General features: G+C 65.3%; 5 protein-coding genes across 5 annotated transcripts; 2 read left to right on the forward strand and 3 right to left on the reverse strand.

The window, feature by feature from the left end:
- Positions 1–1,591: 1,591 nt before the first annotated feature.
- On the reverse strand, positions 1,592–2,716 carry LOC115346025 (scale keratin-like). The gene is made up of 2 exons (XM_030025646.1): positions 2,657–2,716; positions 1,592–2,239 (listed from the first exon to the last, which is right to left on the reverse strand). Exon 2 carries the CDS (start codon positions 2,216–2,218, stop codon positions 1,853–1,855), a length of 366 nt encoding a protein of 121 aa, XP_029881506.1. The 5' UTR covers positions 2,219–2,239; positions 2,657–2,716; the 3' UTR covers positions 1,592–1,852.
- A 1,103-nt stretch (positions 2,717–3,819) lies between these two features.
- On the forward strand, positions 3,820–4,852 carry LOC115346048 (scale keratin-like). The gene is made up of 2 exons (XM_030025686.2): positions 3,820–3,931; positions 4,026–4,852. The coding sequence occupies exon 2, from the start codon at positions 4,050–4,052 to the stop codon at positions 4,413–4,415; it is 366 nt and encodes a 121-aa protein (XP_029881546.1). The 5' UTR covers positions 3,820–3,931; positions 4,026–4,049; the 3' UTR covers positions 4,416–4,852.
- A 1,842-nt stretch (positions 4,853–6,694) lies between these two features.
- LOC115346029 (scale keratin-like) lies at positions 6,695–7,819 on the reverse strand. The gene is made up of 2 exons (XM_030025660.1): positions 7,760–7,819; positions 6,695–7,342 (listed from the first exon to the last, which is right to left on the reverse strand). Exon 2 carries the CDS (start codon positions 7,319–7,321, stop codon positions 6,956–6,958), a length of 366 nt encoding a protein of 121 aa, XP_029881520.1. The 5' UTR covers positions 7,322–7,342; positions 7,760–7,819; the 3' UTR covers positions 6,695–6,955.
- A 1,102-nt stretch (positions 7,820–8,921) lies between these two features.
- On the forward strand, positions 8,922–9,953 carry LOC115346112 (scale keratin-like). Its single transcript, XM_030025784.2, has 2 exons — positions 8,922–9,033; positions 9,127–9,953. Exon 2 carries the CDS (start codon positions 9,151–9,153, stop codon positions 9,514–9,516), a length of 366 nt encoding a protein of 121 aa, XP_029881644.1. The 5' UTR covers positions 8,922–9,033; positions 9,127–9,150; the 3' UTR covers positions 9,517–9,953.
- A 1,804-nt stretch (positions 9,954–11,757) lies between these two features.
- On the reverse strand, positions 11,758–12,430 carry LOC115346062 (scale keratin-like). Its single transcript, XM_030025715.1, has one exon. The coding sequence runs from the start codon at positions 12,425–12,427 to the stop codon at positions 12,062–12,064; it is 366 nt and encodes a 121-aa protein (XP_029881575.1). The 5' UTR covers positions 12,428–12,430; the 3' UTR covers positions 11,758–12,061.
- Positions 12,431–12,437: the final 7 nt, after the last annotated feature.

A 12,437-nucleotide genomic window follows, 5' to 3' on the forward strand; every position in this document is an offset into this window, starting at 1 on the left:
GAGCGGCAGCAGCTCCGCCAGGTCCCGCTGCCCCGCAGAAGCAGGGCAGCATCTCCGGGCGTCTGCACAGAGGAGGCTGGAGGAGAGCCAGTGTTAAACCCCGTGCCTGGGAAATGGCCGTCGACTGCTGGAGAGCAGCTTGTCAGGAAAGGCCGTGGGGGTGCTGGTGGACGCCGAGCTGAGCATGAGCCGGCAACGTGCGCTGGGGCAAAGGCAGCCAGCGGTGTCCTGGGCTGCATGCGGAGGAGGTGGAGGGAGGGGATCCTTGGCCTCCACTCAGCACTGGCGAGGCCACCCCTGGGCTGCTGTGTCCAGTGCTGGGCTCCCCAGCACGGCAGAGATGTGGGGCTACTGGAGAGAGTCCAGCAAAGTGCCGCACACAGCTGCCGGAGGGACAGGGAGCACGTGTCCTCCGGGGAGAGCCTCAGAGAGATGGGACTGTTCCTCTTGGTGCTGAGGAGGCTCGGGGTGGGGTGGGGGGAGTGTCTCACCAATGTGCACGCATGGCTGAAGGGAAGGCATCAAGAAGATGGAGCCAGGCTCTTTTCAGAGGTGTCCAGCGCCAGGACAAGAGACAATGGGCACCAGCTGAAAGACAGGAGGCTCCGCCTCAACATCCCAAAGCACTTTCTCCACTGTGAGGGTGGACGAGCCCTGGCACAAGTTGGCCCGGGAGGTTGTGGAGTCTGCGTCCTTGGAGACGTGCAAAAGCCGTGTGGCCACGGCGCTGGGCAGCCGGCTCGGGGTGAGCCTGCTTGAGGGGGCAGCATGACAAGATGCCCTGCAAAGGCTCCTGCCACAGCAGTCAGGCTGTGTTTTCTGTGATTTTGCGTCTGCGGCAGAGAACCGAGGAGCACCGCGTGTGTTGGTCTGTGCTGGGGGTGAGAAGGGGATGGGGAAGCGGAAGGGGAAAGGGAAGGTGAAGGAGGAGAGGGAAGGGGAGAGTGGAGCGGAAGGGGAAGGGAAGTAGGATGAGGAAGGGGAAGGGGGAGTAGAAAAAGAAGGGAAGAGGAAGGGAAAGGAGGAGGAGAAGGGGCAAGGGGAGGGGAGGGAGAAGCGGTAGGGAAAGAGGAAGGGGAAGGAGAAGAAGAAGGGGGAGAAGCGAAAAAAAAGTAGCAAAAGGGTACAAAGAAGAGGAAAGGGCACTGGACGTTGTTAGGGAAGAGGAAGGGAATGGGAAGCCTCCCGTTTCCTTTTTCTCCCAGGGCCTCAAGCTGAGCCAAGGAGGCACAAAGGTCTGGAGCTGCGGCAGGAATTGCTCCTGGCTGGCTCCCATCCCCTGGGGCAGCCGTGCTCACGCGCAGGGAGGCTGGAGGCCTGCAAACACCCCAGGGCTGCATGTCGTGCAGGCAGGGGAGCCACCTGCCTTCAGGCAGGGCCCTTGGAGCTCAGCTGCAGGACCGTGTGTGGGGGGTCTCCCAAAAGGCAGCTCAGCCAGGCTCTGCTGGGGCTGAGCCTGCCCTGGCCCGGCTGGAGGGGGACACGTGCAGGGCGAGGGAGCCCTGCAGCCCACGCTAGGCCTTGAAAGGAAAGGCAGAGAGGCAGGTGTTGGATGCAGGCTTGCTTTATTGCAGTGCAGGAAAACACCCACTGCAGAAAGACACACAAGGCAGGGGCAGGCAGGTTGTCACCCCGGGCTTCAAGAGAGGTGTTCCTTCAGGCTTCTCCCAGGCGGCGGCTGTTGTAGAGACAAGCAAGCGCCCTGTGGGACGATGGTGGAGTTGCACCATGCACCTGGGCATGGGCAGGAGCAAGGAGGAGAGGCAAGATGGAGAGAGGGGACGGAGGGGAGAAAGGAGAGGAGGTGTGAGGCTGAGGAGGCCCAGGGGCTCTGGGGGCTCTGGGGCTGGGTCTAGCAGGGCCCACAGGTGTCCCACAGCTTCTTGCTGTAGCGGGGCAAGGCACAAGGGCTGCAGGCGGGAGAAGCGTAGGGTCTGCCAAAGGTGCAGAGGCCCCCCGAGCCCAGGGTGGCGCCGGCGCCGTAGAGGCCTCCCAGCCCCAGGTTGCCCCCAAAGGCGGGTGCTCCGGAGGAGCCCACCACGGCTTGCTGGGGGAAGGAGCTGAGGATGGGGCCGGGGAAGGTGACGACGACGGGGGGCGGCTGGATGAAGGCCGTCGAGTCGGGGCACTGCCGGGCGCACAGCTCGTTGCAGCTCTCAGCGACGGGCTGGGGGACGGCGACGCCGGTTTTCGGTGGGCACAGGTCGTAGCAAGACATCTTTGCGCGAGAGAGCTGAGCCTGAAACACACGGGACCCAAGGACAGGCGTCATGAGCGAGGAGGAGATCCCGTGGCCGAGCAGTGCCCTGTTCCCAGGGCTGCCCTGGAGCTGGAGGGGCCAGAGCCGCCACCTTGCCCGCACTGCCTGCCGCTTGCTCTTTGCCCAGCCAGCCCCCCTCAGCGCCCTGCTCTCCGCACCCCTTGCCTTGCCCTCTCTGCACACAGAGGGCACGCAAGCCCTCCCCGAGAGCCTGCGCAAGGCCTGGCTCTGCGCGTCTGGGCCACGGGGCTCCTTCCTCCTCCCTCCGCCACTCCGCCCGCCCTGGCCCTCCAAGCCTGCTGCCAGCACGCCCATGGCCAGCAGTGCTCTCCTGGCCACGGAGTCCCCCCGCCAGCCCCTGCCAGAGGAGGCAGAGAGCTGCAGGCACCCACCTACCCTGTTCCTGAGCAGAGCGAGGCAGGAGCGGCGGATGCCAGCGCTTGCCGAGGGCAGCGCTTTTATGCCGGGCTGGCGAGTGCGGGGAGGAGCTGGCCGCGCTGGGGGCACGTGGCCCGCAGCGGCCGAGCCCCTGCCTCCTCCCTGCGTGGCATGGGGCTGTTTTGCTGATGCTGTTTCCTCTCCAGCCCCAACCTGCTCTATCAGCCCCTGCAATTACCCCGCTTGGATGCTGGCCAGCTGCCACCTAATGGGCCGAATGAGCCCAGCTGTCTTTTCATTATCTCGGTGTGTAAGAGGGCATGCAGCGTGACAAAGGCTGGCTGCGAGCGCCCTGCGTGCCGTAGCGCTTGCCCAAGGGCTTGGTCTCGGGGCGGCCCCTTGCTTGCTTTGCAGAGCCACAGGGAAGACCAGGGTCCAGGTGCTGGCCAGGAAGGCGGCCTTGCAAAGGCCTCCCGCATGCCAGGGACCGCATGACGTACGCCGTGTGGCTATTATCCGCAGAGGCGCGAGGTTACGAAATGCCAAATCAAAGGCACTCCTCTCGGGCACTGCCTGCTCAGCACGATGCATCACTCAGCAGCCCAAAGGAGCCGGTCTCCATCCACCTGAAGGTGTTAGCCATCGACCTCTGCAACTCTGGGGGAGAAAAACCCCTCGTGCTCTTCCCTGAGGTGCATGGTGCAAGGAGCACAGACCCCACCTGGGCCCACATGGCACAGGCTCGTGCCAGCCCTCCCCCAGCCCCTCGCAAGTGTCCCGGGAGCCCCATTGCTGGGGGGACGGTGCTGGGCCGGGGCTGCCCTTGGGGTGCTGGGGAGATGGGAACTCTGCCTGGTGGCACGACCGCAGCAGCCCCCGGCTGGCTTGGCCCCACTGGCGCTCGCGGAGTCTCTCCTCCCAGCAGAGCCTGGCTGCGGGCACAGGGCAGACATGTCTTCCCCCGGCAGAGCACAAGGCAGGCAGCGGGGAGCTGCAGAAGCACAGCCCTCTCCTGCTGTGCGCAGACCCCAGCAGGGAGATGCCTGCTATCATTTAGCCCTCGAACCAGAAAGGGGAGGAAAGCCTCGGAAGTGGCAGGTGCTGGCCTGGCGAGGGGATGCTGACTCAGGGAGGGGCAGGAGCTGGACAGCCCCATCATCATTGGCAGGAGGGAGTGCCGCCTCTGCAGACTGGCCCAGGTGGTGCTGAGCAATGGCAGGGCTGCTATAAAAGCTCTGCCTCTGCCAGGCTCCCCCAAGCACTGCTCTGGCCGCCTTAGCCTCTGGGAACAGGGTAAGTCTGTGAGCGCTTCTCCTCCTGGCCCCCCGGCCCCTCCGCCTCGGGCGCTCGCCTCTGCTGCTCTCTTGCAATCTCTGCCTTCTTGCAGAGCACCGTCCCATCCCGCGCAAAGATGTCTTGCTACGACCTGTGCCCACCGAAAACCGGCGTCGCCGTCCCCCAGCCCGTCGCTGAGAGCTGCAACGAGCTGTGCGCCCGGCAGTGCCCCGACTCGACGGCCTTCATCCAGCCGCCCCCCGTCGTCGTCACCTTCCCCGGCCCCATCCTCAGCTCCTTCCCCCAGCAAGCCGTGGTGGGCTCCTCCGGAGCACCCGCCTTTGGGGGCAACCTGGGGCTGGGAGGCCTCTACGGCGCCGGCGCCACCCTGGGCTCGGGGGGCCTCTGCACCTTTGGCAGACCCTACGCTTCTCCCGCCTGCAGCCCTTGTGCCTTGCCCCGCTACAGCAAGAAGCTGTGGGACACCTGTGGGCCCTGCTAGACCCAGCTCAGCCCCAGGCGCTGCCCCCAGCCCAAACGCCAACACCACCACCCAAGCAGGGCTGAGCTGGCGGGCACGGGGCACTGAGGAGAGCTGAGCATCGCCAGCCCCAGCCAGCGCCTGGGCAGCCGGCAGTGCCACCCACCCTCAGCCCTTCCCTGCCCTCTCCTCCTGCCCTCTGCTCTCCTCCCCTCCCGTCTCGTCCCAGCTGTCGCATGGGGCAGGAGGTGGACCCGAAAGGCCCTGCGAGGCTGACGGGCCAAGTCCTCGGGATCTGGGATGCCGCGCCAAGGGGGCATCTGGAGCGAGAAGCGATGCCCTGGAGAAGATCCCTCTGCTTCCCCCAACACGTGGCAACCGGCCTCTCTGGGTCTTGCCCACCGTCTCTCTGACAGTCTCTCCTGCTCCTCTGGGCACAATAAAGGTTTCCTGCATTCGAGTCATGTCTCCCTCCCTCCACGTCCCATGCTGGGAAGACCCTGTGGGTGGGTTCCCGGCAGCTGTGGGAGGGCAAATACTGGTCCTCGGATGCCTGGGCAAGGGGAGGGTGGGTGGTGTTGGGAGAGGGAGGATGCAGGCAGCAGGCAGGGGAGAGAGAGCCTTTTGGTGGGCCTTGCAGGAGCTGGGGAAAGGGCAGAAGGCAGGGCAGGCGCTGGCAGTGCTCCCTTGCCTGGTCTTCTCAGCCCGGGAGCGGCAGCAGCTCCGCCAGGTCCCGCTGCCCCGCAGAAGCAGGGCAGCATCTCCGGGCGTCTGCACAGAGGAGGCTGGAGGAGAGCCAGTGTTAAACCCCGTGCCTGGGAAATGGCCGTCGACTGCTGGAGAGCAGCTTGTCAGGAAAGGCCGTGGGGGTGCTGGTGGACGCCGAGCTGAGCATGAGCCGGCAACGTGCGCTGGGGCAAAGGCAGCCAGCGGTGTCCTGGGCTGCATGCGGAGGAGGTGGAGGGAGGGGATCCTTGGCCTCCACTCAGCACTGGCGAGGCCACCCCTGGGCTGCTGTGTCCAGTGCTGGGCTCCCCAGCACGGCAGAGATGTGGGGCTACTGGAGAGAGTCCAGCAAAGTGCCGCACACAGCTGCCGGAGGGACAGGGAGCACGTGTCCTCCGGGGAGAGCCTCAGAGAGATGGGACTGTTCCTCTTGGTGCTGAGGAGGCTCGGGGTGGGGTGGGGGGAGTGTCTCACCAATGTGCACGCATGGCTGAAGGGAAGGCATCAAGAAGATGGAGCCAGGCTCTTTTCAGAGGTGTCCAGCGCCAGGACAAGAGACAATGGGCACCAGCTGAAAGACAGGAGGCTCCGCCTCAACATCCCAAAGCACTTTCTCCACTGTGAGGGTGGACGAGCCCTGGCACAAGTTGGCCCGGGAGGTTGTGGAGTCTGCGTCCTTGGAGACGTGCAAAAGCCGTGTGGCCACGGCGCTGGGCAGCCGGCTCGGGGTGAGCCTGCTTGAGGGGGCAGCATGACAAGATGCCCTGCAAAGGCTCCTGCCACAGCAGTCAGGCTGTGTTTTCTGTGATTTTGCGTCTGCGGCAGAGAACCGAGGAGCACCGCGTGTGTTGGTCTGTGCTGGGGGTGAGAAGGGGATGGGGAAGCGGAAGGGGAAAGGGAAGGTGAAGGAGGAGAGGGAAGGGGAGAGGGGGAGCGGAAGGGGAAGGGAAGTAGGATGAGGAAGGGGAAGGGGGAGTAGAAAAAGAAGGGAAGAGGAAGGGAAAGGAGGAGGAGAAGGGGCAAGGGGAGGGGAGGGAGAAGCGGTAGGGAAAGAGGAAGGGAAGGAGAAGAAGAAGGGGGAGAAGCGAAAAAAAAGTAGCAAAAGGGTACAAAGAAGAGGAAAGGGCACTGGACGTTGTTAGGGAAGAGGAAGGGAATGGGAAGCCTCCCGTTTCCTTTTTCTCCCAGGGCCTCAAGCTGAGCCAAGGAGGCACAAAGGTCTGGAGCTGCGGCAGGAATTGCTCCTGGCTGGCTCCCATCCCCTGGGGCAGCCGTGCTCACGCGCAGGGAGGCTGGAGGCCTGCAAACACCCCAGGGCTGCATGTCGTGCAGGCAGGGGAGCCACCTGCCTTCAGGCAGGGCCCTTGGAGCTCAGCTGCAGGACCGTGTGTGGGGGGTCTCCCAAAAGGCAGCTCAGCCAGGCTCTGCTGGGGCTGAGCCTGCCCTGGCCCGGCTGGAGGGGGACACGTGCAGGGCGAGGGAGCCCTGCAGCCCACGCTAGGCCTTGAAAGGAAAGGCAGAGAGGCAGGTGTTGGATGCAGGCTTGCTTTATTGCAGTGCAGGAAAACACCCACTGCAGAAAGACACACAAGGCAGGGGCAGGCAGGTTGTCACCCCGGGCTTCAAGAGAGGTGTTCCTTCAGGCTTCTCCCAGGCGGCGGCTGTTGTAGAGACAAGCAAGCGCCCTGTGGGACGATGGTGGAGTTGCACCATGCACCTGGGCATGGGCAGGAGCAAGGAGGAGAGGCAAGATGGAGAGAGGGGACGGAGGGGAGAAAGGAGAGGAGGTGTGAGGCTGAGGAGGCCCAGGGGCTCTGGGGGCTCTGGGGCTGGGTCTAGCAGGGCCCACAGGTGTCCCACAGCTTCTTGCTGTAGCGGGGCAAGGCACAAGGGCTGCAGGCGGGAGAAGCGTAGGGTCTGCCAAAGGTGCAGAGGCCCCCCGAGCCCAGGGTGGCGCCGGCGCCGTAGAGGCCTCCCAGCCCCAGGTTGCCCCCAAAGGCGGGTGCTCCGGAGGAGCCCACCACGGCTTGCTGGGGGAAGGAGCTGAGGATGGGGCCGGGGAAGGTGACGACGACGGGGGGCGGCTGGATGAAGGCCGTCGAGTCGGGGCACTGCCGGGCGCACAGCTCGTTGCAGCTCTCAGCGACGGGCTGGGGGACGGCGACGCCGGTTTTCGGTGGGCACAGGTCGTAGCAAGACATCTTTGCGCGAGAGAGCTGAGCCTGAAACACACGGGACCCAAGGACAGGCGTCATGAGCGAGGAGGAGATCCCGTGGCCGAGCAGTGCCCTGTTCCCAGGGCTGCCCTGGAGCTGGAGGGGCCAGAGCCGCCACCTTGCCCGCACTGCCTGCCGCTTGCTCTTTGCCCAGCCAGCCCCCCTCAGCGCCCTGCTCTCCGCACCCCTTGCCTTGCCCTCTCTGCACACAGAGGGCACGCAAGCCCTCCCCGAGAGCCTGCGCAAGGCCTGGCTCTGCGCGTCTGGGCCACGGGGCTCCTTCCTCCTCCCTCCGCCACTCCGCCCGCCCTGGCCCTCCAAGCCTGCTGCCAGCACGCCCATGGCCAGCAGTGCTCTCCTGGCCACGGAGTCCCCCCGCCAGCCCCTGCCAGAGGAGGCAGAGAGCTGCAGGCACCCACCTACCCTGTTCCTGAGCAGAGCGAGGCAGGAGCGGCGGATGCCAGCGCTTGCCGAGGGCAGCGCTTTTATGCCGGGCTGGCGAGTGCGGGGAGGAGCTGGCCGCGCTGGGGGCACGTGGCCCGCAGCGGCCGAGCCCCTGCCTCCTCCCTGCGTGGCATGGGGCTGTTTTGCTGATGCTGTTTCCTCTCCAGCCCCAACCTGCTCTATCAGCCCCTGCAATTACCCCGCTTGGATGCTGGCCAGCTGCCACCTAATGGGCCGAATGAGCCCAGCTGTCTTTTCATTATCTCGGTGTGTAAGAGGGCATGCAGCGTGACAAAGGCTGGCTGCGAGCGCCCTGCGTGCCGTAGCGCTTGCCCAAGGGCTTGGTCTCGGGGCGGCCCCTTGCTTGCTTTGCAGAGCCACAGGGAAGACCAGGGTCCAGGTGCTGGCCAGGAAGGCGGCCTTGCAAAGGCCTCCCGCATGCCAGGGACCGCATGACGTACGCCGTGTGGCTATTATCCGCAGAGGCGCGAGGTTACGAAATGCCAAATCAAAGGCACTCCTCTCGGGCACTGCCTGCTCAGCACGATGCATCACTCAGCAGCCCAAAGGAGCCGGTCTCCATCCACCTGAAGGTGTTAGCCATCGACCTCTGCAACTCTGGGGGAGAAAAACCCCTCGTGCTCTTCCCTGAGGTGCATGGTGCAAGGAGCACAGACCCCACCTGGGCCCACATGGCACAGGCTCGTGCCAGCCCTCCCCCAGCCCCTCGCAAGTGTCCCGGGAGCCCCATTGCTGGGGGACGGTGCTGGGCCGGGGCTGCCCTTGGGGTGCTGGGGAGATGGGAACTCTGCCTGGTGGCACGACCGCAGCAGCCCCCGGCTGGCTTGGCCCCGCTGGCGCTCGCGGTGTCTCTCCTCCCAGCAGAGCCTGGCTGCGGGCACAGGGCAGACATGTCTTCCCCCGGCAGAGCACAAGGCAGGCAGCGGGGAGCTGCAGAAGCACAGCCCTCTCCTGCTGTGCGCAGACCCCAGCAGGGAGATGCCTGCTATCATTTAGCCCTCGAACCAGAAAGGGGAGGAAAGCCTCGGAAGTGGCAGGTGCTGGCCTGGCGAGGGGATGCTGACTCAGGGAGGGGCAGGAGCTGGACAGCCCCATCATCATTGGCAGGAGGGAGTGCCGCCTCTGCAGACTGGCCCAGGTGGTGCTGAGCAATGGCAGGGCTGCTATAAAAGCTCTGCCTCTGCCAGGCTCCCCCAAGCACTGCTCTGGCCGCCTTAGCCTCTGGGAACAGGGTAAGTCTGTGAGCGCTTCTCCTCCTGGCCCCCGGCCCCTCCGCCTCGGGCGCTCGCCTCTGCTGCTCTCTTGCAATCTCTGCCTTCTTGCAGAGCACCGTCCCATCCCGCGCAAAGATGTCTTGCTACGACCTGTGCCCACCGAAAACCGGCGTCGCCGTCCCCCAGCCCGTCGCTGAGAGCTGCAACGAGCTGTGCGCCCGGCAGTGCCCCGACTCGACGGCCTTCATCCAGCCGCCCCCCGTCGTCGTCACCTTCCCCGGCCCCATCCTCAGCTCCTTCCCCCAGCAAGCCGTGGTGGGCTCCTCCGGAGCACCCGCCTTTGGGGGCAACCTGGGGCTGGGAGGCCTCTACGGCGCCGGCGCCACCCTGGGCTCGGGGGGCCTCTGCACCTTTGGCAGACCCTACGCTTCTCCCGCCTGCAGCCCTTGTGCCTTGCCCCGCTACAGCAAGAAGCTGTGGGACACCTGTGGGCCCTGCTAGACCCAGCTCAGCCCCAGGCGCTGCCCCCAGCCCAAATGCCAACACCACCACCCAAGCAGGGCTGAGCTGGCGGGCACGGGGCACTGAGGAGAGCTGAGCATCGCCAGCCCCAGCCAGCGCCTGGGCAGCCGGCAGTGCCACCCACCCTCAGTCCTTCCCTGCCCTCTCCTCCTGCCCTCTGCTCTCCTCCCCTCCCGTCTCGTCCCAGCTGTCGCATGGGGCAGGAGGTGGACCCGAAAGGCCCTGCGAGGCTGACGGGCCAAGTCCTCGGGATCTGGGATGCCGCGCCAAGGGGGCATCTGGAGCGAGAAGCGATGCCCTGGAGAAGATCCCTCTGCTTCCCCCAACACGTGGCAACCGGCCTCTCTGGGTCTTGCCCACCGTCTCTCTGACAGTCTCTCCTGCTCCTCTGGGCACAATAAAGGTTTCCTGCATTCGAGTCATGTCTCCCTCCCTCCACGTCCCATGCTGGGAAGACCCTGTGGGTGGGTTCCCGGCAGCTGTGGGAGGGCAAATACTGGTCCTCGGATGCCTGGGCAAGGGGAGGGTGGGTGGTGTTGGGAGAGGGAGGATGCAGGCAGCAGGCAGGGGAGAGAGAGCCTTTTGGTGGGCCTTGCAGGAGCTGGGGAAAGGGCAGAAGGCAGGGACAGGCGCTGGCAGTGCTCCCTTGCCTGGTCTTCTCAGCCCGGGAGCGGCAGCAGCTCCGCCAGGTCCCGCTGCCCCGCAGAAGCAGGGCAGCATCTCCGGGCGTCTGCACAGAGGAGGCTGGAGGAGAGCCAGTGTTAAACCCCGTGCCTGGGAAATGGCCGTCGACTGCTGGAGAGCAGCTTGTCAGGAAAGGCCGTGGGGGTGCTGGTGGACGCCGAGCTGAGCATGAGCCGGCAACGTGCGCTGGGGCAAAGGCAGCCAGCGGTGTCCTGGGCTGCATGCGGAGGAGGTGGAGGGAGGGGATCCTTGGCCTCCACTCAGCACTGGCGAGGCCACCCCTGGGCTGCTGTGTCCAGTGCTGGGCTCCCCAGCACGGCAGAGATGTGGGGCTACTGGAGAGAGTCCAGCAAAGTGCCGCACACAGCTGCCGGAGGGACAGGGAGCACGTGTCCTCCGGGGAGAGCCTCAGAGAGATGGGACTGTTCCTCTTGGTGCTGAGGAGGCTCGGGGTGGGGTGGGGGGAGTGTCTCACCAATGTGCACGCATGGCTGAAGGGAAGGCATCAAGAAGATGGAGCCAGGCTCTTTTCAGAGGTGTCCAGCGCCAGGACAAGAGACAATGGGCACCAGCTGAAAGACAGGAGGCTCCGCCTCAACATCCCAAAGCACTTTCTCCACTGTGAGGGTGGACGAGCCCTGGCACAAGTTGGCCCGGGAGGTTGTGGAGTCTGCGTCCTTGGAGACGTGCAAAAGCCGTGTGGCCACGGCGCTGGGCAGCCGGCTCGGGGTGAGCCTGCTTGAGGGGGCAGCATGACAAGATGCCCTGCAAAGGCTCCTGCCACAGCAGTCAGGCTGTGTTTTCTGTGATTTTGCGTCTGCGGCAGAGAACCGAGGAGCACCGCGTGTGTTGGTCCGTGCTGGGGGTGAGAAGGGGATGGGGAAGCGGAAGGGGAAAGGGAAGGTGAAGGAGGAGAGGGAAGGGGAGAGGGGAGGGAGTGGAAGGGGAAGGGAAGTAGGATGAGGAAGGGGAAGGGGGTGTAGAAAAAGAAGGGAAGAGGAAGGGAAAGGAGGAGGAGAAGGGGCAAGGGGAGGGGAGGGAGAAGCGGTAGGGAAAGAGGAAGGGGAAGGAGAAGAAGAAGGGGGAGAAGCGAAAAAAAAGTAGCAAAAGGGTACAAAGAAGAGGAAAGGGCACTGGACGTTGTTAGGGAAGAGGAAGGGAATGGGAAGCCTCCCGTTTCCTTTTTCTCCCAGGGCCTCAAGCTGAGCCAAGGAGGCACAAAGGTCTGGAGCTGCGGCAGGAATTGCTCCTGGCTGGCTCCCATCCCCTGGGGCAGCCGTGCTCACGCGCAGGGAGGCTGGAGGCCTGCAAACACCCCAGGGCTGCATGTCGTGCAGGCAGGGGAGCCACCTGCCTTCAGGCAGGGCCCTTGGAGCTCAGCTGCAGGACCGTGTGTGGGGGGTCTCCCAAAAGGCAGCTCAGCCGGGCTCTGCTGGGGCTGAGCCTGCCCTGGCCCGGCTGGAGGGGGACACGTGCAGGGCGAGGGAGCCCTGCAGCCCACGCTAGGCCTTGAAAGGAAAGGCAGAGAGGCAGGTGTTGGATGCAGGCTTGCTTTATTGCAGTGCAGGAAAGCACCCACTGCAGAAAGACACACAAGGCAGGGGCAGGCAGGTTGTCACCCCGGGCTTCAAGAGAGGTGTTCCTTCAGGCTTCTCCCAGGCGGCGGCTGTTGTAGAGACAAGCAAGCGCCCTGTGGGACGATGGTGGAGTTGCACCATGCACCTGGGCATGGGCAGGAGCAAGGAGGAGAGGCAAGATGGAGAGAGGGGACGGAGGGGAGAAAGGAGAGGAGGTGTGAGGCTGAGGAGGCCCAGGGGCTCTGGGGGCTCTGGGGCTGGGTCTAGCAGGGCCCACAGGTGTCCCACAGCTTCTTGCTGTAGCGGGGCAAGGCACAAGGGCTGCAGGCGGGAGAAGCGTAGGGTCTGCCAAAGGTGCAGAGGCCCCCCGAGCCCAGGGTGGCGCCGGCGCCGTAGAGGCCTCCCAGCCCCAGGTTGCCCCCAAAGGCGGGTGCTCCGGAGGAGCCCACCACGGCTTGCTGGGGGAAGGAGCTGAGGATGGGGCCGGGGAAGGTGACGACGACGGGGGGCGGCTGGATGAAGGCCGTCGAGTCGGGGCACTGCCGGGCGCACAGCTCGTTGCAGCTCTCAGCGACGGGCTGGGGGACGGCGACGCCGGTTTTCGGTGGGCACAGGTCGTAGCAAGACATCTTTGCGCGG

Source organism: Aquila chrysaetos, chromosome 9 (assembly GCF_900496995.4).
Source record: "Aquila chrysaetos chrysaetos chromosome 9, bAquChr1.4, whole genome shotgun sequence".
Taxonomy (NCBI): Eukaryota; Metazoa; Chordata; class Aves; order Accipitriformes; family Accipitridae; genus Aquila; species Aquila chrysaetos.